Source organism: Mastacembelus armatus, chromosome 20 (assembly GCF_900324485.2).
Source record: "Mastacembelus armatus chromosome 20, fMasArm1.2, whole genome shotgun sequence".
NCBI classification, from domain to species: Eukaryota; Metazoa; Chordata; class Actinopteri; order Synbranchiformes; family Mastacembelidae; genus Mastacembelus; species Mastacembelus armatus.
In genome coordinates, this window is record NC_046652.1 from 19574903 (window position 1) to 19599295 (window position 24393).

Here is a 24393-nt window from a genome sequence, read left to right on the forward strand (position 1 = left end):
GAGAGCTTTGGGACGGGGAGGGGCTCACAAAAGCACCCGCTGCTTGTGTCGTGTACAGTGTAGGATAACGACACGTGCTTTCACGTCGAAGTCTCCAAAAGTTCCTAAAAGTCGCTAACAAAATCAGAAAAAGTTTCTAGATTTGTCGCTAGTCGCTTTTGACAAAAAAAGTCGCCAAGTTGGCAACAGTGCACGGGGTCTACAGGGACTTTGGATAGTTCTGATGGAAACATCGCGATAACAGGGAGGAAACACCCTGTTATCGCGATGTTTTCCATCATGTTTCCCAGGAAACTGGGATTTTCCAGTAAATCACGTGGGACGATGCAGCCTTCACAGTAAAGAACTCAGGGTAAGTCCGACTCTTATTTTCTTTATGGTTTCACTGTCCGAGGCTCCAGTTCAGGGTCCAGGTGGACTGTAGGAGCTGGACTATGCGCTGGTCTGGTCCGTGGTCTGAGGGGCAGCAGTTTTTATATATTGAGGATTTTTGCTCAGTAGTTTCTGTGAAAGGTGAAAGTCCGAGTCGTGTTGAAGAGCTGTCGTCCTGTTTCCTGTGAGTTTCTGGAGACGACAGCTCTGGGACCTTTCTGGGAAAAGGGCGTCAGAAACAAAAAGTAGATCAGCCTGGACTTTAGTTTGACTGACGGAAACTTGGCTCATATTGACCTGATCAGGAATCAATAAGCGAATCGATAAAGAATCGGGCCAATAGGCAGAATCAATACTGGTCCTGGTCTCAGTTCCCATCCCTACTTATACACAACATTTAGGTATTTGTCTTGTAGTATTAGGTGGAGTACTTTAGAGTAAATAGTCACATTGTGTGTGTTGCTGTGTTGGATTTAATTCATGTTGTCCACTTGTTGGTACCTGGACCCTCAGAGTACCAGCTGCTGGGACCATGTCCTGGACTTTGTTGTGTAGTGGGCTTGGGGTCCTGGTTGGACTGGTCTTTCTGCAAATACACTAAAAGGATTGGAGTGTAATGTGAGTACTAACTAACAGTATATATCACAGTTTATTTGCTGTGTACTTCAAAGTGTACTGCAAATACACTAAAAAGCAGGCTAGAAGTATATAAGTAGTACCTGTAAGTTCAGTACCCAGTAGAGCTGCAGTACAACATTAAACCCAGATCAGAGCGGGTAGTGTACTCATGTGTGTATAGTGGTACTGCTGTAACCACAGAGTCATGTGACTTCCTGTGGACACAAAGTCCTGATCCTCTGAAGAATCCACATTAAAGCTGCAGCTGAGCCCAGAACAGAGGCCCAGCTTTAAAGACAGTTGTTGTGCTGCCTGCTCTGAGTCCACTGGACTCTGGCTTCATGTCCATGTGGCTGGACTTCCTGTTTTGTGATTTTGTCACTTGAATGGCCTGGTTCAGAAACTTTGAAACTTCCTGTCTGTGAGCATTTGTGGATTCAGGGCTCCATAAACTGTCAATTGATCAGTGATTGATGTGAAATCAATAAAACCATGTTTGTGTTTGCAGAGGTCAGTACCACAGACAGAGACCAGAGTGTCCGGGATCCAGCTGTCTGTGTGTGAAGAGGGACCGGTCCAGACCTGATCCTGTGACCTTCAGTCCTGAACTCAGACCCTGAGACTGTTTGTCAGTGAGTCAGCGACTGTTTCTTCCTTTTTTACAGCCACAGTTCGATTGTGATTGTGCTTGTTTGTTAAAGAGCTGCTGACAGTTGCAGATCCATCTCAGCCAGCTCAGAATAAAACCCATTGTCCAGTGTGTATTCAGGGAAATACTGGCCCCATCAGGGCCCTGGATTCAGGTCCACACATGTTCCACATACATGTGGTTCCACATACATGTGCATATGTATAGGGGCTCTAAGAACAGAGCCAGAGTCTGAGCCAAAGTCCCAGTTTCTTCTGTTTGAAGGGACATATTTCTAGTTAGTTTCAAAAAGTGAAGCAAAAAGATGCAAAACAACAACAAAGAAATGAACAATGAGCATAAAACGACACCAAATGCCTTGAGATTCAGTCAGTGGGACAGGAAACAAAGAACCACAGCTGTTGTTTGGACTGAAATATGATGGAACAGTTTCATTTGCCATCAGTGGATCGACTGATGTTTCTGCTGTGATCTGTAGTTTTCCTGAGTTGAAGTCCCTCCAGCTGCAGCTCCAGATGTTCTGGCTCCATCTAGTGGCTGAAACAAACAACAACACTTGGTCAGGCTGAAACTCTGAGCTCAGACATTTTCCACCTGACAGAGCTGAGAGGAGATCTGGCCACGATTCAAATCATCAGGACTCAGTGAATTTCCAACCAAATATGTCCTGATGACACAGGAGACTTTTCAGACCAAAGTCTTTCATATGTTCTGAAGGAAACACTGATGTTCCTGTAGGATCATGTTTAAGATCAACTGAGAGCAGCTGCTGAAAATTGTTCAGGGAGCTGCTGACAGACACACAGCAGGGAGGGACATTTCAAAATAAGAGTCTTCTCCAGATTCACTGACACTTATTGGACAATTACTTTAATGAGGACTGGGATAGTCCTCTGATAGTCCAGAGACATGTTCAACACTGAGACCACCAGGCCTCTGGAGGGACCATTTCCACTGGGAGAGACTCTGAGAACTTCCTGTGATGTTGTTGACTTCCTGTTTGTGTTGCAGAGCGTCCACTCACTGCCACATGTGAAGAAGAGCAAAGTGTGAAGTCAGACTCCATTTTAAAGTCCACAGAGAAGAAGAAGGAGGAAACAGGAAGTGGGAAGCAGGGTGAGTGTTAATATGACACCTGCACATATTGATCCATCTCATCGATGAATGTTGGGATTGAGTCTGGTTTAGACTTGTGTTTCCTGACGTCACAGTCAATCAATAAGAAGCTGCTGCCGTTACAGGGGGACAGCTGACTGGGTTTGTTCCTCTGGTCTCCAGGGTCCCTGGTTTCCCTCTCAGACCACAGAAGATGAGTCTTTGTTGGGGGCAAGAGGAGGACAGACCAGGGTCTCCAGGATCCAGCTGTCTGTCCTTGAAGAGTGACCGATCCAAACCTCGTCCTCCATATTTCAGTCCTGAGCCTGGCCCCCAAGACCCAAAGTAAGAGCCTGTTCCTACTGTAACCTGAGCTGAAGATGAGTCCATGGTCCAAATGTCTCTGTCAGTCCATGGACATGTGGAGTGGACACAGTCCACTACTCAACATGTATGGACATTTACATCCAGCACATTAACTGTTTGTGTTTGCAGAGCGGGGTACCCCAGAAAGAGACCAGGGTCTGGAGGATCCAGCTGTCTGTCCATGAAGAGTGACCGGTCCAAACCTCGTCCTCCATATTTCAGTCCTGAACCTGGACCCTCAGACTCAGGGTAAGAGACAGTTTCTAGGGTAAACTGAGTTGAAGATGAGTCTGTGATCTGGAAGACAAAATCCTGATCCACTAACATCAGGTGTCCTTTCCTGTGATTCATTAAACAAACCAAAACAATGCAGTGCTGTGGTGCAGGAGACCCGTTGGCTTCCCTTTGAGCTGCACTCTATGGTTGAGAGGAGATATCCAACTTTAAATATATATAGAATATATCAAATTTAGGCTGTGGGCAGAAAACGGACTTTTGTGCTGGAGGATCAGATATTTAGTCCGAAAAAACCTGTTTCCTGGAAACATTTCAGGCCGACTGACACCAATCAACATATTTGTGGTTGGAGTTTCTAAGAGGCCGTGTCAGTAGTTAGTGTAGTCCCCGACAGAAACAACAGACCGAAGCTCTTCATCTGCATTTAAATGCAGTCGTCAGAAGGAATTCACAGCTTCCAGGTGGAAAACCATCTCCGTGGTAACGGTCCCTCCCCCTGCACACCTCTGTTGACTGGTTGGTTTTTTCACTGCAGTTCACAGCGAGTGAGAAAGGACGTGAACATCCAGTCTAGAGCGTCAGCTCCAGCTGCAGAGCTAACGTGGTCAGTTCTTAGTATTATTAAATGTCTCTGCATCACTTTGACTCTACGCAGCCAAAGCAGGTCCACAAAGGATGGAATATGAGACCCAGCTCAATACTGTGCAGCACAGTAGTTCACTGAGCCAACCAGTCCCAATGAACACAGCTGCTTTTTGGATGCAAACACATGTGCAGCGTTAATGTTAATGCGTAAGATTGTGGCACCAATGAGGAACAGCCCATTAAAGAAACAGAGCTGTGCTTTATGCTCTGCTCTCTGATCAGGGTTTAGGTTTGGTGTCTCTGTTTGTCGGCCGCTTTTCTGACTGATTATTAAACTCATAAAGCCTAACACGGTCTGGGCCGGAACAGACTCCACCATCTGGCCCTTCTGTCAGTGAACATAGATGGTCTCAGTAGTATTGATTCTGAATTGATCAATGATCAGTTGATGTTGAAGGAAGCCCAGTTTGAATCAGCCTGTGTTATCACAGTCCAACCTGTTTCTAGATTCCCCTCTAGAGCTTTGTTGTATCAGCATTAACACAGTGTCATTCATTGTTTATTGTGCAGGGCTAAGGATTTACTTTGTCTGTGCAGCACCTGCATCTGCTACCATGGAAATACTTTCTGTGTCTCCATGTGCCACATCAGATTCCTCCCCCTCCTCCAACGATCCAGGCAAAGTTCTGCTTTCAAGTCTAACAACACGACTGAGAGTAGATATTATTTTATTGATGAGCTGAGCTATTGTTCAATTCTAATATCTGATCTTATCTAGCATGTTGATTCTGTGGCCTATTTATTCAGTCGCTCTGTTGGACTCTGCCTGCAGACTTTAAAAAAAGCTGGAGATGCTCATGATGTCACAAAGACATTTAGACAGAAGTTTCCACCAAACTGCTTGGAAGGTAGTAAGTCCTGCAGCCACAGGACGACCTGCTGTAGGTCTCTCCAACAACATGGTCATGACATCAGGATCAGCTGCCTGGACTTTCTGAAGGCTTGTGTTTCAGTCCATTTCCCACAAGTGTGTAGCATAAAGAGACGTGCAGTCAGCTGGAAACAAAGTCCTCTTAACAGCAGGCCTGGATAAGGCTGCACTGACAACAGCACAGATTTCTTCCAGCATTAAAGAAAACCTGTCTCTTCTAATGTGAGACTGTGTTCCACAAACTGAACCTCCCTTTGCTGTTGTCCTGGACTGGATCAATGCAGCAACACTCTGCCCATCCTGGACCCAAACAGGAAGCAGTTTGTCCCTTTAATGCTTCAGTTGATTGACAACACACACACACATAATAATGAGACTAAGTCAAACTAAAGCAGTTGAGGAAAGAGAAACACATCTTTCCACATGTGGAGCAGCTCAGGCCTCTGGCTGTTCTAAATAGAGCTCAGCCTGTGTCTACAGTGGTAGTGACTGAAAACATCCTAGTTGTTCCCAGCGTTATGTTTGCAGTCCCCTGGTGCTGCTGTTGCATCAGGAATGCAGTGGTTGAAACCCTTCCAAAAAACTCCAACATGCAGTTCTCCTTTAGTTTCCTGCTGTTATTGTGCAGCTTTGAAGGGATCGATCCACTTCCAGACGTGGTGTCATTGATGCACTTTGGAAAAGGAAGTTGGTTTTTTTTCATTGAGTTAGTAAAATGATTCCATCTCCTTTGTTCAGACTGAGGAGTCTCATTGTTTGATGACTTTATTTCTGCTGTCACATGGAAATGTTTCTGTCTTATCACTTTTTCTGTTTCTCACCACATTTCTCTTCTTCTCTCTTCTTTCTTTCCCTCAATGAACATCTCACTGGATCATCTTGATGTTGAGCTGCAAACCTTTGCAAACTGACAAACTCAGTGTTGAATGTTGATCAGATTCCAAACTTCATTATCAGCCAGTTCAGCTGTGGAGGAAAACTGATTTAAAGCCAGCTGGGAGACAGCTGGGAGTTTCCAGCTTCTGTCCAGTCAAACAATTAGAAAGTTTCCTCACTCAACATGTCTCCACCTCAACTAATCCCAGTTTGCTTCATGTCCACAGGGACAGGACCAGGACTCAGGTCTCTGAGGAGCAGCGGCTGTCCAGCTGTGCTTTGTGTCAGGACGTCCTGAAGGATCCAGTCTCTACCAGCTGTGGACACCGGTTCTGCAGATGGTGCATCACCTCATACAGGGACCAGTCTGGTTCACCAGGAGACTGTCCCTGTCCCCAGTGTGGAAAAAGATCCAGAACCAGTAGGACTCACTGATTGTTCTACATTTGAGTTGGTCCTTCACAGTCGAGATTCTGTGTCACACAAACGTCTGTTTGATTGGACCCTTTTTCTTGTCTTCCAGTGGACTCTGGTCTGCAGGAGGTTTTAGATCAACATAAGACCAGTCTGAGGACGAGATGTGAACGTGTGACTGAAGGATCTGATCCAACCGGAAGTGGAACCCCCCTCAACAGGATCTACACTGAGCTCTACATCACAGAGGGACTGAGTGAAGAGGTTAATATCCAACATGAGGTCAGGCAGCTGGAGACCACTTCCAAGGTAATGAAGAAAAAAAAAGAAGACGAGGAGAAAGACGAGATCCACCACGACACCCTGATTAAATGTCAAGACATCTTTAAAATCTTACCTAAGAAAGAAAAACAGGCAGACAAGCAAGGTTTGTCTGACAAAGATAGACCCATCAGAGTGGTTCTGACCAACGGCGTCGCTGGTGTTGGAAAAACCTTCTCAGTGCAGAAGTTCAGTCTGGACTGGGCAGAGGGCTCAGAAAACCAAGACGTCAGTCTGCTGGTCCTGCTTTCGTTCAGGGAGCTGAACCTGATCAAAGATGAGCAGATCAGTCTTCTCAGGCTGCTCTATGTTTTCCATCCAACATTACAGAAGGTCACAGCAGAGCAGCTGGCTGTCTGTAAAGTTCTGTTCATCTTTGACGGCCTGGATGAAAGCAGACTTTCACTGGATTTCAACAACGGGAAGGTGGTGTCTAATGTCACACAGGAGGCCTCGGTCAACGAGCTGCTGACAAACCTCATCCAGGGGAATCTACTTCCCTCGGCTCTGGTCTGGATAACTTCCCGACCCGCGGCGGCCAGTCAAATCCCTCCTACGTGTGTGGACAGGCTGACGGAAGTCCGAGGCTTCACCGACGCCCAGAAGGACGAGTACTTCAGGAGGAGGTCCAGGGATGAAGAGCTGTCCAGCAGAATCATCTCACACATCAAGGCATCCAGGAGCCTCCACATCATGTGTCAAATCCCAGTCTTCTGCTGGATCACTGCTACAGTTCTGGAGCACATGTTGACCACAGAGCAGAGAGGAGAGCTGCCCAAGACCCTGACTGACCTGTACTCACACTTCCTGCTGGTTCAGACAAACAAGAAGAAGCACAAGTACCATGAGGGACATGAACATGAGACGAGTCCACGGCAGGTGACGGAGGCTGACAGGGAAGATCTTCTGAAGCTGGGGAGGCTGGCATTTGAACATCTGGAGGAAGGAAACATCCTGTTCTACCAAGAAGACCTGGAGCAGTGTGGCCTGGATGTCCCAGAGGCCTCGGTGTACTCAGGAGTCTGTACAGAGATCTTCAAAAGAGAGAGTGTGATCTTCCAGAAATCAGTCTACTGCTTTGTTCATCTGAGTGTTCAGGAGTTTCTGGCTGCAGTCTACATGGTCCACTGTTACACCGACAGGAAGACACAGGTACTGGAGAAGTTCCTGGGGGAAGAGCATATGGAATGTGAAGATTATGACGATGACATGGTCAGTGGTTATTGCCCACCTCTGGATGACTTCCTGTTGGGAGCCATGGAGAAATCCCTGGACAGTACAAGTGGCCACCTGGACCTGTTTGTCCGCTTCCTTCATGGCCTCTGTCTGGAGTCTAACCAGAGAGTCTTAGGAGACCTGCTGGGTCAGACAGAGACCAGTCCAGAAACCATCCAGAGAGCCATCAACAACCTGAAGGACATGAACAGAGATGATATCTCTCCTGACAGAAGCATCAACATCTTCCACTGTCTGATGGAGCTGAACGACCACTCAGTCCATCAGGAGATTCAAAAGTTCCTGAAGTCAGGGACCAGATCAGAGAAGAGTCTCTCTGAGATCCAGTGCTCAGCTCTGGCCTACATGCTGCAGATGTCAGAGGAGGTTCTGGATGAGTTGGACCTGAGGAAGTACAACACATCGGTCCAGGGACGACTGAGACTGATTTCAGCTGTGAGGAACTGCAGAAAGGCTAAGTAAGTCCAGATGTGCCCAAGTGAAAAAAACCTATTTTGTATATTTTCTAAAAGTATATTGAGTATACTTTTGAAATACTTTGAAATACTTGAAGTTGTGTTAAAATGAAACCAGTGAAGTTGCTGGAAGCTGCAGTATAAATCTGCTTTAGTACATGAAAAACCTATTTTTCACGTATTATTGGGTACTTTTGCTGCCCAAAATACTACTCTACTGTTAAAATATACATGAAACATTTGAAGTTGACTTGTTGCAAATGTCCAAAATCTATAGTGACATTAAACTGACAGTGTATTACTAATAGACTTTGAGCCAAAGTAAATGTACTTGAAATATACTCTGAACTCATTTGAACTATGTATGAAATACAATAGAATGAGGTTTGAAATGTGAAAAAAGTATGCAAAGTATATTTTTCCAAGTATTTGAGTATTTGTTGTGAAAATGAGCCACTGACTTTGTGTTAAATTGCAACCAAGTTGAACATATTGCATTAAAAGACACAATGATATTGGATTGATATTCCTAGTAAATATAAGTCCACTATAAGCATCATTGTGTGTTTAATAAATACACCAACAATGCCCTCTGAATGGATTCTCCAAACACTGAGTCTGAAATGTAGATACTTGACTTAGATTCCAATCTAATGATGTTGGACTAAAAGCACTACTTCCTGTTAGCATGTTCTCAAATGCTCTTACTTTGAAAAGCCCAGTGCACTTTGAAGACGTTCTAAAAGGATTGAAAATAATCTGAACTCCTACACAAAGTCCAAAACCCGTCAGTCCAACAAATATTGATTTGAACTCTAACACTATTAAATCCAGCCATTTAAGGGCTTTGGAACAAAACAAGTCATTCAAGGTAACAACAATAACAATAAACAGGAACAACAGTTTGTGTTTTCTATTAGTGAGGTCAAAGTATTATTTGGCTGCACCACTATGGGACTGACATGGATTTTAGTGATCTTCAGGATTCTGCATAGTTCTCCGAAGAATTCTGTCCAAACGTCCAAAATACATGAAGTAAACATGTAGTATGAAAGAGTATTTTGAAGTGAAACTTTGTCCACAGGAATTAGACCACTTCCAAGAGTCCACTTTCCCACAGCCAGGAACACATACATTGTGTACTTTAAATAAGTCTACTGAAATAGAGCTCAAGTTAAATGGAGGCATAGTATTATATTTGGAAGAGAATGAGACAATTTGAAGTAAAAACACAAACCATGAACAGACTTTTGGAAAATATCACTAAATATACTTCAAAATCTGTTGAAAGTAAAGTGCACTTTGAAGAAATCTGCTAAATGACTAATGAAGTAATGATATCATTTCAATATACTTTGCAAACATTGACTTTGAATCTGCTTTTTTTGTCTCAGTAACTCTTTGACTAATCTTGTACTTTGGAGACTCACCAAAAATGTACTTTTACTACGTTTCAACACAAGCACAAATACACTTGGTAAAATGTGTGAACACACTTTATCTGCTAAAAGTAGAATTGAAGTCTGAAACAATAGATTGATTTTTCACTTGGGTGATCATCACCATAATGTTCCTCTTGTTTATTGTGAGAATGACAGCAGCTGGATTTTGTCCCAGATGTTCTTGAGCTGTTCCAAATGGTGTCAGTCCAAAAGCTGCAGATGTTCCTGTTGTTTTTTTCTCTCTGTCCAGTGAATGAACACAGTTCTTCTTTTTCTTTCCAATGGTTTTTCCATGGGACACATTTTTCTTCTGTTTCTCTTCACACACTGATGTTTTTCTGCCACATGTGGACAAATGTCCAACATTGGAATAAACAGGGACAGGCCTGTTGTGGAAGTTCCAAAGGAACTGAGTTTTCTCTGCTTCCTGTCCAAGATGAAAGCAGAACAAAGATGAAGCGTGTGCAGTGTGACAGAGAGTGAGAAGAATTCTTATTTCATGTCCAACCCACTGAGAGAAGATCAGCTGAACCACTGATGTGAAGACACAACAGGACATGTCCCTGTTTGACATCAAGTGATTCAACTCAATATATTGTCTCTGTCATAATAACAGCTTTTCTAATATATGTGTCCTCACAGACTTTCTGGCTGTGGACTCTCAGAGACTCACTGTGAAGTCGTGGCCTCAGCTCTGAAGTCCAACCCCTCCCATCTGACAGAACTGGACCTGAGTCACAACGACCTGCAGGATCCAGCAGTGCAGCAGCTGTGTGGTGGACTGCAGAGTCCACACTGTAGACTGGAGACTCTGAGGTCAGTTGACTGACTGTTCCTATTGTAGATCTTAGATGTCGAATCCACAACTAAAGCTCCTGTGAATGTTGGTTGTTCCATTCAGTGTTTTCATTGTTCTTCTATTCTCAGCAGACTAAGAATGATTCCTTCAGTTTCACTTCATTTCACTGAGCTGTCTTCAATAATGTGTGTTCACTCATATTGAATAGTCATATTAATAATGATGTGTTTCTTTCTATAGAAGCTTTGAAGAACAGAGTGTCCCAAAAATGTCATCTGTCAGGAAGTTGTTCTGAATCCTTTGTGTTTCTAAACAAACTGTGGAAACAGTCCAAAGCTGAAACTGTTTCAACTGAAACTGTCCAGTGTTTGTCCAAGTTTGGATCCCAACAATATGTCAATATTGGACCAGACTAATATCTGACCTGATCCTCCTGAGAGCCAGAAGGAAAAAGGTTGGAATATTTCCATTTTGGAATAGAAGTGAAGACTTTGGGCCGTGAGAAACAAAGTCCTCTTTCTTTTTGGGGAAGAACACGTCCCTGTAGTGGACATTGGGTCTTGCTTTGTCCCAAAAACCACACAATAAGCATCAGTTTGCTGACGATAATGTTGGATTTTCTCTGCATTTCTATCAGATTTTTCTCACTTGATGAAACTCAGAGAAAACATATGACACAGTCAGTTGTCAACAATCTATGAATGGGATTCCAAAGCTTGTGTTTAGTGGCCAATGACACAGTGGGGATCAGTCCCAACACAAGGACATGATCTGGTCTGTGCATTGGGACTGGGCCATTAGAAAGCAGTTGTCAGCCTGTTGTCATTGCCAAGGCCTCAAATCCTGATGCTGTGTGAAGAAGCTTTGAGTAGTTTTTGTTCCTGAACTGAAGCCAGCAGCTTTTGGTCCTGACACTGTCCACCCAGTTTGTTCCCTGATCCAAATCTCATTGTGAAGAACAAATCCACAGTGTCTCTATAAAGTTGATCCCATAGAAATGAAAGCACATGTGGAGCACAGAGACACACAGATGAAATCATGTGTCCAGGTGGTTGAGCTGTGTTTAGTGTCTGAGCTGCTGCTGCTGCTGCTGCTGCTGCTTTACCTCTGTGCTGTGCTGAGGCTGCAGCCAATAAAGCCAGAGAAGAAGATGCAGAGAGGGAAGAGACAGGAGACAGGAGAGCCTGGGGGAGCTTCCTTGGCTCAGATAGAATAAGGAGGAACAATTCAATGCATTGTTTTGCTGCACTTTGGAACTGGGTCAACAAACTTTAAGCAGGAAACTTTAAAGCTGCACAGTGACAGTATGAGCCATCAACTAGATTGATTCTGCTGTTGGCTGGAAAGCAGCTTATCTTCCCATGTGCTGACAATAATATCATGATATAGTCAGACTATTATTACTATTATTCTGACTGTTCTCATATTATTCTTCTCATTATTATCATTCTACATTTCCCTTCAGGGATTAATCAAGTTGATCTCATCTCATTATTCTAATGAAAAGAAGAAGAATTGTCATCATCATCATCACCATCCTCATTGTCATCAACATCAGTGTCACATTGGATCTCCTTCTTTGCTTCTTTATTCAGGTTGGAGGGCTGCAGTTTGTCAGAGACCAGCTGTGGTTATCTGGTCTCAGCTCTGAAGTCCAACCCCTCCCATCTGAGACACCTGTACGTGGGCTACAACCGGACCTGCAGGATCCAGGAGTGCAGCAGCTGTGTGGTGGACTGCAGAGTCCAGACTGTAGACTGGAGACTCTGAGGTCAGACCCCATGTTTAGGTTGTGTGCTGAGATGAATGTGATGTGAAAGTTGTGCTGACACTAAACTGCAGACATGAGGCTGATATTAGACTGATCCACACTGAGGATCTTCATGGGAAAGGCTGTTTTCCCTCTCAGAGAAATGTGGCTGCACAACATGAGTTTGTATAGATGGAGCCACAGGTGGAGCTGGCAGAGTTTCAGAGCTGAAGTCAGTCCGTCTTTATTGAAGCAGCAGCATGTTGGCATTCATATTAATGACAGCTCTTTGTCCCTTTTTGGATGGGACTGCTTTGAACCTACATCCTGTTGGCTTCAGCTGTTTGGAGTTTCCACTTTCTAAACTTCTACTTTCTAAACCTTCTTCAGCTCTGAACACATTCTGAAACATTCAACACTTTCAAGAGGAACTTTGGTTTCTAACGTCACATCTTTGCTTCTTTATTCAGGTTGAGGGACTGCAGGTTGTCAGAGACCAGCTGTGGTTATCTGGTCTCAGCTGTGAAGTCCAACCCCTCCCATCTGAGACACCTGGACCTGAGTCGGAACAACCTGCAGGATCCAGGAGTGCAGCAGCTGTGTGGTGGACTGCAGAGTCCAGACTGTAGCCTGCAGACTCTGAGGTCAGTTCACTGACTGTTTGTTCCTATTGTAGATCTTTAGTGTTGAATTATTGTTTGAACTCAGTGTTTGCACAGACATAACTTCTATTGAAGTTGATTTTCTTTTCCTGTCTTTGGATTTTTCTGAGGCTAAATTCAGTCTTTAGTCCCAAATGACTGAGTCTCACAGGAAGTTGGTCTCATTGTGTCTAAAGAGTCACATGTGTCAGCAGAAAATCCTCTGAACTAATATTTGTTGGAACTGGATCCAGTTTCTTTGATGCAGTAGAAATATTTCTTTGATCATTGATATTGATGGTTGAGAACACACACAGACAGGTGTGTTTCCATCACTTCAGAGGACATTCCATTGACTTCCATTGATTTCCTGGAGACAAAGCCAAACCAGAAGCACTACTTGGTGAACCCTAAGCACAAGCTGAACCTCAACTTCCAGACAGCTTCTTCCACACAGAAATCCAAACGGGTCCTGGACTAGATTATTCGCCCCTTTTTAGATGTTGCCATTGGATTTGGAGCAGGTGGTTGACCTTGGACTCACCTGTTGGGAGTCCCAGTTAGTGCAGCCTAATAATCCCTCATTCAGTCAGTTGAAATGGACAAAGTCCTGTGAGGACCCTCTGGTCCCAACATGTAAGAAACAGTAGATCAGTTGACAGACAAAGCATTACCTTGATCCATGTTGCTATTGGACCTTGATCTGTTGTCCAGTGGCCTCGGGCTCCACAGAACCCGACTCTATGGAAACTTTAGTGCCAAAGAGGAACAGTGTGTCAGTTGTGTGGAAATATTTTGGCTTTAAAGAAAGAAGATGCTGCGTGGCGTCAAAACCTGCCTTGCTACTGTTGCTGCCTCATGGGCCAAGACTAGCAAGGCTAAAAGGCCGAGCACCACTGTGTCAAATGAACCAATCCCACCCAACATGACCAGATGTTGGAAAGTTTAACTCCATATGAATCGAATTGAAAACATCACATGGAAATTCCTGTTTCTCACAATGACTTTGAATTAAAGTCAGAGATTTTTCATCTTTCTGCACTTTCTTCTTCATGTTAATGTGACATCAATTCACACCTCAGCTAATTTCATCATAACAGCCTGGATGGACCAGTTTCTATTGACACTTGTGTTGTATTTATAATATTGTGTTGTTCTATTCATTGTTCATGTTTGTTCAATAAGAAAACAGGAAGTTGGTCTTTGCTTCTTTATTCAGGTTGGAGAGCTGCAGTTTGTCAGAGACCAGCTGTGGTTATCTGGTCTCAGCTCTTAAGTTCAACTCCTCCCATCTGAGAGAACTGGACCTGAGTGACAACAACCTGCAGGATCCAGGAGTGCAGCAGCTGTGTGGTGGACTGCAGAGTCCAGACTGTAGACTGGAGACTCTGAGGTCAGACCCCATGTTTAGGTTGTGTGCTGAGATGAAGCAGCAGCATGTTGGCATTCATATTAATGACAGCTCTTTGTCCCTTTTTGGATGGGACTGCTTTGAACCTGCATCCTGTTGGCTTCAGCTGTTTGGAGTTTCCACTTTCTAAACTTCTACTTTCTAAACCTTCTTCAGCTCTGAACACATTCTGAAACATTCAACACTTTCAAGAGGAACTTTGGTTTCTAATGTCACATCTTTGCTTCTTTATTCAGGTTGGAGAACTGCAGTTTGTCAAAGACCAGCTGTGGTTATCTGGTCTCAGCTCTGAAGTCCAACCCCTCCCATCTGAGAGAACTGGACCTGAGAGGAAACAACCTGCAGGATCCAGATGTGCAGCAGCTGCATGATCTTGTCCAGAGTTCAGGCTGTAGCCTGCAGACTCTGAGGTCAGTAGAGGGCTGGAGTCAGTCCATGGTGCTTTCAGCAGGATTGGACTAAACCCAGCTTTATTTCTTAATTTCATTTATTTCACAAATCCATTAAAACAGATAAATACAATCATGTTGTCCATCGTCCCCAGAAGCCAGATCTTGTAAATAGGGGCCCAGACAGCATTAACCTCATTCTAACCTAAAATATTGTGTAATATCCTAAAATTCCTCAAACACCCAAACATCATAAATGACAAATAACATCCAGACATATAGACACTGGCACCTGAAAAATAAACCATGACATTATAATGAAAATACCATAAGAACAACAAGTGATGCCACTTGACTTAGTTTTCAGATCAACAGGTTTAGGAATCAGTGTATGTTTGAAGCAACTTTCCCTTTAAGCTCTTTTTACAGCTGGACAGAGATGAAGATGCTTTAATGTTGTTTTCAAGCTTGTTCCAGATCTGTGGCCTCTACAGGTCACACTCAGACCTGGACATTGGACTTTGTGTTTCTTTCCCCTTAAGATGTGTTTATTTCTAGGACTTTGTCCATGTGAAGGAGAAGTGATAAGATCACACAGTCTGACATTGAGTTCATAAACTACATTGTACTTCAAGCATTGTGGGAAAAGTTGGTCTCAGTAAGTTTCATCAGTTTATCAGAATCAGAGTCAGAATGAACTTTATTGCCAAGTGAGTGTGCACACACACACACACACACACACACACACACACACACGGAATTTGTTTAGGTACAGGGGGGGTACTCCAGTGCAAACAGACATAAATACAAATGCTACAAGGGTCAAACAGTAAACATAAATGCTACAGAAATGCTACAAAAAACTAACTAAGAGAAAAATGCACAGATAACCTGAGAAACAGGATGAAAGGGGAACTAATTGGTGTGCAAAGAGCAAAAAGGTGCCAGTGTCATAGTGCAGGTGGTGGAAGGGAATGGTGGAGAGCTATGAGTTTAAGAGTTGGATGGCCTGAGGGAAGAAGCTTCCTTTGTGCCGGGCTGTCTTGATGTTTGGAGCTCTGAAGCGCCGACCAGAGGGTAAGAGGTGGTGACTCGGGTGGGTGGCATCCAGAGTGATTTTTCCGAGCTCTTTTTCTCACTCTGGAGGTGAACAGGACTTGGAGGGTGGGTAGCGTAACACCGATGATCTTCTCAGCGGTCCGAACTGTCCTCTGAAGTCTTCGGATGTCTGATTTAGAGGCGGAACTAAACCAGACAGTGATGGAGGAGCACAGGACAGACTCGATGACCGCTGAGTAGAACTGGGTCAGCAGCGTCCGTGGAAGGTTGAACGTCTTCAGCTGGCGCAGGAAGTATAACCTCTGCTGGGCCTTCTTCATGATGGAGTCGATGTGGAAGTTCCACTTCAGGTCCTGAGAGATGGTGGTGCCCAGGAACCTGAATGACTCCACTAGTGCCACAGTGCTGTTCATAATGGTGAGAGGGGGTGGGTGGGGGCATTTCTCCTGAAGTCCACAACCATCTCCACTGTTTTGAGCGTGTTTAGCTCCAAGTTGTTGTGACTGCACCAGCGAGCCAGCTGCTCCACCTCCTGTCTGTATGCAGACTCTTCACTGTCCTGGATGAGACCAATGACAGTGGTGTCATCTGCAAACTTCAGGAGTTTCACAGAGGGGTCACAGGAGGTGCAGTCGTTTGTGTAGAGGGAGAAGAGCAGTGGGGAGAGAACACACCCCTGGGGGGCGCCGGTGCTGGTGATGCGGGAGCCAGAAGTAAATTTCCCCATCCTCACTAGCTGTTCCCTATCTGTCAGGAAGCTTGTAATCCACTGACAGGTAGAGTCAGGAACGGAGAGCTGGGAGAGTTTATTCTGGAGGAGTGATGGGATGATGGTGTTGAGTACCGAGCTGAAGTCCACAAACAGAATCCTCACATAAGTCCCTGGTTTGTCCAGATGTTGCAGGATGTTGTGTAGCCCCATATTGACTGCATCATCCACAGACCAATTGGATCGGTAGGCAAACTGCAGGGGGTCCAGGAAGGGTCCAGTGATGTTCTTCGGGTGGGCCAACACCAGTCTTTCAAAGGACTTCATGACCACGGATGTCAGAGCCACTGGTCTGTAGTCATTGAGTCCCGTGATTTTTGGCTTCTTGGGGATGGGAATGATGGTGGAACGTTTGAAGCATGCAGGGACTTCACACAGCTCCAGTGATCTGTTGAAGATCAGAGAGAAGATGGGAGCCAGCTGGTCAGCACAGGTTCTGAGGCATGTTGGTGAAACCCCATCTGGTCCTGGTGCTTTCCTTCTCTTCTGCTTCCTGAAGAGCCGACACACATCGTCCACACTGGTCTGAAGTATAGGAGTGGGGGAGAGGGGGTTAATGGTTAGAGGTGTTAAAGGTTGCTCTGAAAGACAATCAGAGCGGGTGGGGGGTTATTCAAATCTGCAATAGAACTCATTCAGATCGTTCACCAGCGTTTGATTGAGCCTTTTGAGGAGGGGGATGGAGTCCTATAGTTGGTTATTGTCCTCAGGCCTCTCCACACTGAAGCAGAGTCGTTAGCTGTAAACTGGTTTTCCAGCTTTTTGGAGTAGCTCCTCTTAGCTGCTCTGATCTCCTTATTCAGTGTGTTCCTGGCCTGATTATACAACATATGATCACCACTTCTGTAGGCATCTCCTTTGGCTTGACAAAGCTGTCTGAGTTTTCCAGAGAACCACGGTTTGTCGTTGTTGTATGTTAAGAAGGTCCGGGTGGGAATGCACATATCCTCACAGAAACTGATGTAAGATGTACCAGAGTCTGTGAGTTCTTCCAGGTTTGTGGCAGCAGCTTCAAAAACACTCCAGTCAGTGCATTCAAGGCAGGCCTGTAGCTCCTGCTCTGTTTCCCTGGTCCGTCTCTTCACAGGTCTCACTACAGGCTTAGCAGATTTGAGCTTTTGCCTGTATGTTGGTATGAGGTGGACCAGACAGTGGTCAGAGAGTCCTAAAGCTGCTCTGGGGACGGCGTGATATGCATCCTTTATTGTGGTGTAGCAGTGGTTCAGAATATTGCCCTCTCTGGTGGGGCACTTGATGTGCTGTTTGAATTTAGGCAGATCATGGCTCAAGTGTGCTTTATTAAAGTCTCTGAGGATGATAAAGACAGAGTCCGGGTGCTGCTGCTCCGTGTTTGCGATCTCCTCAGCCAGCTGATACAGGAATGTAAACACTGACCAGGACGCACGAGGAAAACTCCCTGGGCGAGTAGAAGGTTTTACAGTTAATGAAAAGCGCTTCCAGGTCAGGACAGCAGATGAAACTTGGATGAAAAATATCCTGGGAGTGCTGCCGAATGCTTAGCAGTTCAGCCCGAGTGAAACTTAATAAGTTAGAGAAACAAAGTGCAGGACAAACTAACAAAAATAACAAAACAACTGGAGAGCTCCAGACCGAGGCAGCCGTCCGCGGCGCCATCTTGGATCTTCTTTATTGTCCTAAAAAGAGGCTGGATCAACTGGTTCTAGGGAGACCAGGAAAAGAAGGGATCCAGTTTCATACAGAGGATGTTGTTGTGGCAAAACCCGTTGGATGAGCAAAAAGAGAGTGCAGACAGATTGTCTTGTTCAGAATATATTTCTTACATACCAGAGTGGAACACAATAAATTAGTCTTCCCCAACTGCTCCCCAGCTGTTCCCTAATAAGGCTGTATTCTAAAACTCTATATTCTCATTGGACAGTTAACCCTCCATCCTGGGCCTGCTCTGTTATACTGGTCCCTTCCTCACACCTGGTGTCCTAAGGAACCTTTCTCTCAGATCCTCCTCACCAACATCCCTGAGAACCCTGTGTCCCTTAGTGTCAGACTGTACTAGGTCAGGAAGAACATAAACATCAGATATGATTCTATGATACTATGTTGGGACAAGAACTAGAACACCTGTGTCCCCTCGAGTTGGTTTATTTGAAGAGATCAGTCAGTAGCCTATTGAAGATTCTATACTTTTATTGTTTCCACAGCAAAACAGATCACATGAGCAAATACAGTCAGATATATCTGGAGTTCTGTGACACTATTTCTAATGCATGTAGCCACAGAACTGCAAACAAGGAAACACACAGTGGTTATATAGTCTGATTACGCTCTTCTCAACTGAAACTCTTGCTGCTCAGCTCGTTCTTATATATGGCCTTTACACCAGTGATTACAATAATTCAATCTTTTATCTTTGACCCCTCACAACTAACAGAGATTTAGATGAAAGAGACCTGATATTTAATAATCCACATCTGACAGTTCTGTTTTTCTGTTCAATAAGAGGAGTGGTCTTAATTTTTATTAAGTTTTTATGAATAACTCCTCTTCTGTTAACTTCTGATTTATTTGATTTATATGTTCGAGGGGCAGACACAGTCTCTATGTGGTTTAAAGGGGGGCGGCGGCTCTAAGGAAACTGCACTGTTTTAGACTGAGTCTCTGCATCCCGGTCCCCACCCTGGATTGTCAGGCTTTAGGTCGGCTAATAAACTCGGCCAAATTTCTAGAGATGAGAGCTGCACCATTCAAAGTGGGATGGATGCCGTCTCTCGCTACCACCTAATAGTCTATAATTTGTTCTGCACTTTGAGCAGAGGGACTTGATGGAAATGTTCTATAGAAATAAAATGGACCTTGGCCAAAATAGTTTCTGAGTCAAACTGAATAAACAGAAGAACAGTCAGGAGCCTGTTTGATGCTGTGACATGTTTTTCAAAACAAGGAAGAAACAGACAAAATGAAGGAAAAGTTGAGGAGCTGCTGCAACAACCTGCCCCTCTCATGGTGCCATGGTTATCATCATATATGCACATTTACATCAGCACATTCACTGTTTGTGTTTGCAGAGCGGGGTACCCCAGAGAGAGACCAGGGTCTGCAGGATCCAGGTGTTTGTCCATGAAGAGTGACTGGTCCAAATCCGAGCCTCCATACTTCAGTCCTGAACCTGGACCCTCAGACTCAGGGTAAGAGACAGTTTCTAGTGTAAAATGAGCTGAAGATGAGTCTGTGGTCTGGAAGACAAAATCCTGATCCACTAACATCAGGTGTCCTTTCCTGTGATTCATTAAACAAACCAAAACAATGCAGTGCTGTGGTGCAGGAGACCCGTTGGCTTCCCTTTGAGCTGCACTCTATGGTTGAGAGGAGATATCCAACTTTAAATATATATAGAATATATCAAATTTAGGCTGTGGGCAGAAAACGGACTTTTGTGCTGGAGGATCAGATATTTAGTCCGAAAAAACCTGTTTCCTGGAAACATTTCAGGCCGACTGACACCAATCAACATATTTGTGGTTGGAGTTTCTAAGAGGCCGTGTCAGTAGTTAGTGTAGTCCCCGACAGAAACAACAGACCGAAGCTCTTCATCTGCATTTAAATGCAGTCGTCAGAAGGAATTCACAGCTTCCAGGTGGAAAACCATCTCCGTGGTAACGGTCCCTCCCCATGCACACCTCTGTTGACTGGTTGGTTTTTTCACTGCAGTTCACAGCGAGTGAGAAAGGACGTGAACATCCAGTCTAGAGCGTCAGCTCCAGCTGCAGAGCTAACGTGGTCAGTTCTTAGTATTATTAAATGTCTCTGCATCACTTTGACTCTACGCAGCCAAAGCAGGTCCACAAAGGATGGAATATGAGACCCAGCTCAATACTGTGCAGCACAGTAGTTCACTGAGCCAACCAGTCCCAATGAACACAGCTGCTTTTTGGATGCAAACACATGTGCAGCGTTAATGTTAATGCGTAAGATTGTGGCACCAATGAGGAACAGCCCATTAAAGAAACAGAGCTGTGCTTTATGCTCTGCTCTCTGATCAGGGTTTAGGTTTGGTGTCTCTGTTTGTCGGCCGCTTTTCTGACTGATTATTAAACTCGTAAAGCCTAACACGGTCTGGGCCGGAACAGACTCCACCATCTGGCCCTTCTGTCAGTGAACATAGATGGTCTCAGTAGTATTGATTCTGAATTGATCAATGATCAGTTGATGTTGAAGGAAGCCCAGTTTGAATCAGCCTGTGTTCTCACAGTCCAACCTGTTTCTAGATTCCCCTCTAGAGCTTTGTTGTATCAGCATTAACACAGTGTCATTCATTGTTTATTGTGCAGGGCTAAGGATTTACTTTGTCTGTGCAGCACCTGCATCTGCTACCATGGAAATACTTTCTGTGTCTCCATGTGCCACATCAGATTCCTCCCCCTCCTCCAACGATGCAGGCAAAGTTCTGCTTTCAAGTCTAACGACACGACTGAGAGTAGATATTATTTTATTGATGAGCTGAGCTATTGTTCAATTCTAATATCTGATCTTATCTAGCATGTTGATTCTGTGGCCTATTTATTCAGTCGCTCTGTTGGACTCTGCCTGCAGACTTTAAAAAAAGCTGGAGATGCTCATTATTTGTGGAGACACAATTAAACCAGATTCATCACCTGCTCACCTCAATCCTCCAGTGGTTAAAACAGGGTTTCAGTTTCAGATATCTGCATTTATGAAGAACAAATTTATGCAGCAATAAAAGATTGTTTATAACGAAATCACCTTTTTATCTGGTGAATTTCCAAATTTCACCAAATTCAGAGGCTTAAATCTTCTCCCCTGAATCCAGCTCTGTACATCTCTCCTAAAGGAAGATACAAACTCACAATGAAAGAACAGATGATTGAGATCTTCAGTTCCACAGAAGGAACATTGATTCACCTCCAAATTAAATTTCATTGGTTGGATATATTTCATTTAAACCTTTAAAGTGAATCTCTTTAATCTTGGGGGAAAGAGGAAAAGATGTAATTTTTCCTTATTTTCTTAATTTCACAGGATCAAAATCTTTAACAACATCTCTTCTCTTGACACATTTGGACATATAATATGGAATAAACAGCTATGAAGAAATCTGTTAGTGCACGTCTCATTACAAAACTCTGCTCCTTCAGTGCAGAGCTTTCTCAAGCTGGGAGTAACATTAGAATATAATATGTCTTCCCTTACCATTTGTTCTACAGTAACTGGTAACGCTGTAATGATTCTATTAGAAATATCAGTCGAACAATTAAGAGAAAACTTCTTTGAAAAAACCTCGTGTGGGAGCAAGTCCCCAGTTCCATCCATAAAATGTGCAGCTGCCCACACCCCCTGTGAATTCCACTCATCTATGTCTATAGATTCTCGTTTAAGCAGCACATAACGATTATTCCACACAGGAGTGTTACGTGCTGTAAGATGATGCTCGTAAAGTCGTTTCCAATAGAGAAGTCCAAAAGCCTAATTGGAAGAGACTGACAATCAAAATCACACTGTAGAAGAAAATCTATTCCACCCATGAATCCAAAACCTTCATACCTCATCTTCATAAGTCTTAACCACATCATCCTGTCTAATATGATGACACTTATTTCTCCAGATGAAATTAAAGTTGACACTGTTAATTCTTTTGATCATCTTTGTCGATATCGGTAAAGTAAACGCAGGGTAAATAAGTCTGGACAAACTGTCCATGTTGGATAATAAAGTTCTACCAAATATGGTCATGTCTCTGTAGCCACCTGTTTAAATCACTTTGCAGTTCTCAATATTGTCACCTATAGTTTTAGTCTCAGGTGTCAGTTTATTTTTGGTGATATTAACCCCCAGATATCTGACTTCTGTCTTTATGCTTATTAAAATTCAATAGATCGTATTACTAAAGGAACCTGCTCCACATCCTTCAGGAACAGGGTTGTATCATCAAGCTGACTGATTCTTATTTGTCTTCCACTCATGTTTCAGCCTTCAATGCTGCTAGATTTGATCAGAACAGACAACATCTCAGCCACCATCATAAATAACAAAGGGGAGCTACCACAACCCTGACGTGTCCCTCTTTTAATGTCAAATCCTGAACAGGTGCCCTGACCTAAGGCTGCTGAGCTGTTGGTTCCCCCATACAGCATTCCTATGGACTTAATACATTTCTCACCAAGTCCAGACCTTTGTAAAGTTTTCAACATAAAGAGTGCTCTACTGAACCGAATGCTTTATAGAAGTCTACAAATAAAATGAACCCATTAAGTTTAAACATATGATTATAATCTAGTAAGTCTAGTACCGACCTAATATTATTATGGACTGACCGACCCTTCAGAAAACCAGATTGTGTCTCACTAATTACAGAAGCCAACCCTTTGTTTAATCTCATTGCTATGGCCCCAGAGAGAACTTTAGAATCTGTGTTTAGCAGTGTTATAGGGCGTAAGTTATCTAACTTCTTCTGTCCCTGCCAACTTTAGGGATCAAAGTAATGAGTCCTTGTTTCATACTCGTCATTAACTCTTTCTGGTCGACACCTTCTTTTATAGCATTGAAGACCAGGTTTCTTAGGTCTTTCCAAAAGAATTGATAGAAACTGGTTGTGGGGCCATCTGTCCCTGGAGATTTACTCAGAGCCATTTTTGAGAAAACCCCATCCAGTTCCTCAATTTGAAAATCTTGTTCACATAATTCCTTGAATGAACTTTCAATACAAGAACCTCTCTATCAAAGAACCCATCCTCCTCAGCATTAGAACAGTTAGAAGAGTATAATTTAGAACAGAAGGATGAAACCTCATTCATTCCCATTAATCATCAAACTAGTAATTGCTTTTCTTTGTTGTCTGCTCTTTTCCAAATTACAAAAGTATGAGGAGTTTTTTCCCCTGAGATCTAACAAACCCCCCACGAGCACGATTTAGGTATAACTGGTCTAACTTACCCTGTAGTAGTTCCATAAGTCTCTCTCTGTCTTCACTGTTTAAGTCTGACTTATTGAATTATCATTAAATTTCCAATGACTTTTATTTTTCCTGTTTGTCTCCTCTGTGGACTCTAGAGCCAAGTCTATGAAGGAATGATCCGATAAGGTGCATTATGTATTTTGGTATCTGAGACAATGTTCAAGATGCTATTAGTCCCTAACCAGTGGTCAGTTCTAGATTTACTTTCTCCGTTAGGTTTGAACCAAGAATATTTCTTAATACCCACATTTCGAAGACACTTCTCCACACATCCCTTAGATTATTGTCTGTCATAAAGTATTTGATAATTTCGTTTGCCTTGGATTTGCCTAATTTGGGGGGCCACCTATCCACCAGATCATCTGGAGCCATGTTCCAGTCCCCACCCACTAAGATCTGCTCAAATCAGAGATGACCTTTGAGACCTTTCTATTCATGTCTGGTTTGGGGCTTTATTGTTGTAGCCATAGACATTTGTGATTATGAAAAACAAACCCTCCACTTTCAACACTGCTGTCAGCCAGTGGCCTTCCTCATCAGACCTATACGTTACACACTCACCTGGACATTTGTTGAAACATATTGCTGATGTTGAGCTGCAAACCTTTGCAAACTGACAAACTCAGTGTTGAATGTTGATCAGATTCCAAACTTCATTATCAGCCAGTTCAGCTGTGGAGGAAAACTGATTTAAAGCCAGCTGGGAGACAGCTGGGAGTTTCCAGCTTCTGTCCAGTCCAACAATAAGAAAGTTTCCTCACTCAACATGTCTCCACCTCTACTAATCCCAGTTTGCTTCATGTCCACAGGGACAGGACCAGGACTCAGGTCTCTGAGGAGCAGCAGCTGTCCAGCTGTGCTTTGTGTCAGGACGTCCTGAAGGATCCAGTCTCTACCAGCTGTGGACACCGGTTCTGCAGACGGTGCATCACCTCATACAGGGACCAGTCTGGTTCACCAGGAGACTTTCCCTGTCCCCAGTGTGGAGAAAGATCCAGAACCAGTAGGACCCACTGATTGTTCTACATT

The 24393-nt window shown here is 43.8% G+C and overlaps 2 protein-coding genes across 2 annotated transcripts in view; both read left to right on the plus strand.

Moving 5' to 3' along the window:
• Nucleotides 1–288: 288 nt before the first annotated feature.
• LOC113121852 (uncharacterized) overlaps nt 289–24393 on the plus strand; it is a 34733-nt gene continuing 10628 nt past the window's right edge. The window contains 14 exon segments of the mRNA XM_026292694.1: nt 289–352; nt 1499–2755; nt 2881–3079; nt 3230–3349; nt 5957–6150; nt 6253–8158; nt 10240–10413; nt 11992–12091; nt 12094–12167; nt 12617–12790; nt 14007–14180; nt 14435–14608; nt 19460–19579; nt 24174–24367. Of these exon segments, the coding sequence (XP_026148479.1) occupies nt 2949–3079; nt 3230–3349; nt 5957–6150; nt 6253–8158; nt 10240–10413; nt 11992–12091; nt 12094–12167; nt 12617–12790; nt 14007–14180; nt 14435–14608; nt 19460–19579; nt 24174–24367 (3535 nt within the window). The 5' untranslated portion in view covers nt 289–352; nt 1499–2755; nt 2881–2948.
• LOC113121853 (uncharacterized) overlaps nt 363–24393 on the plus strand; it is a gene marked incomplete at its 3' end in the record, with an annotated part of 90904 nt that continues 66873 nt past the window's right edge. The window contains exon 1 of the mRNA XM_026292695.1: nt 363–990. The remainder of the gene's footprint in view (nt 991–24393) is intronic.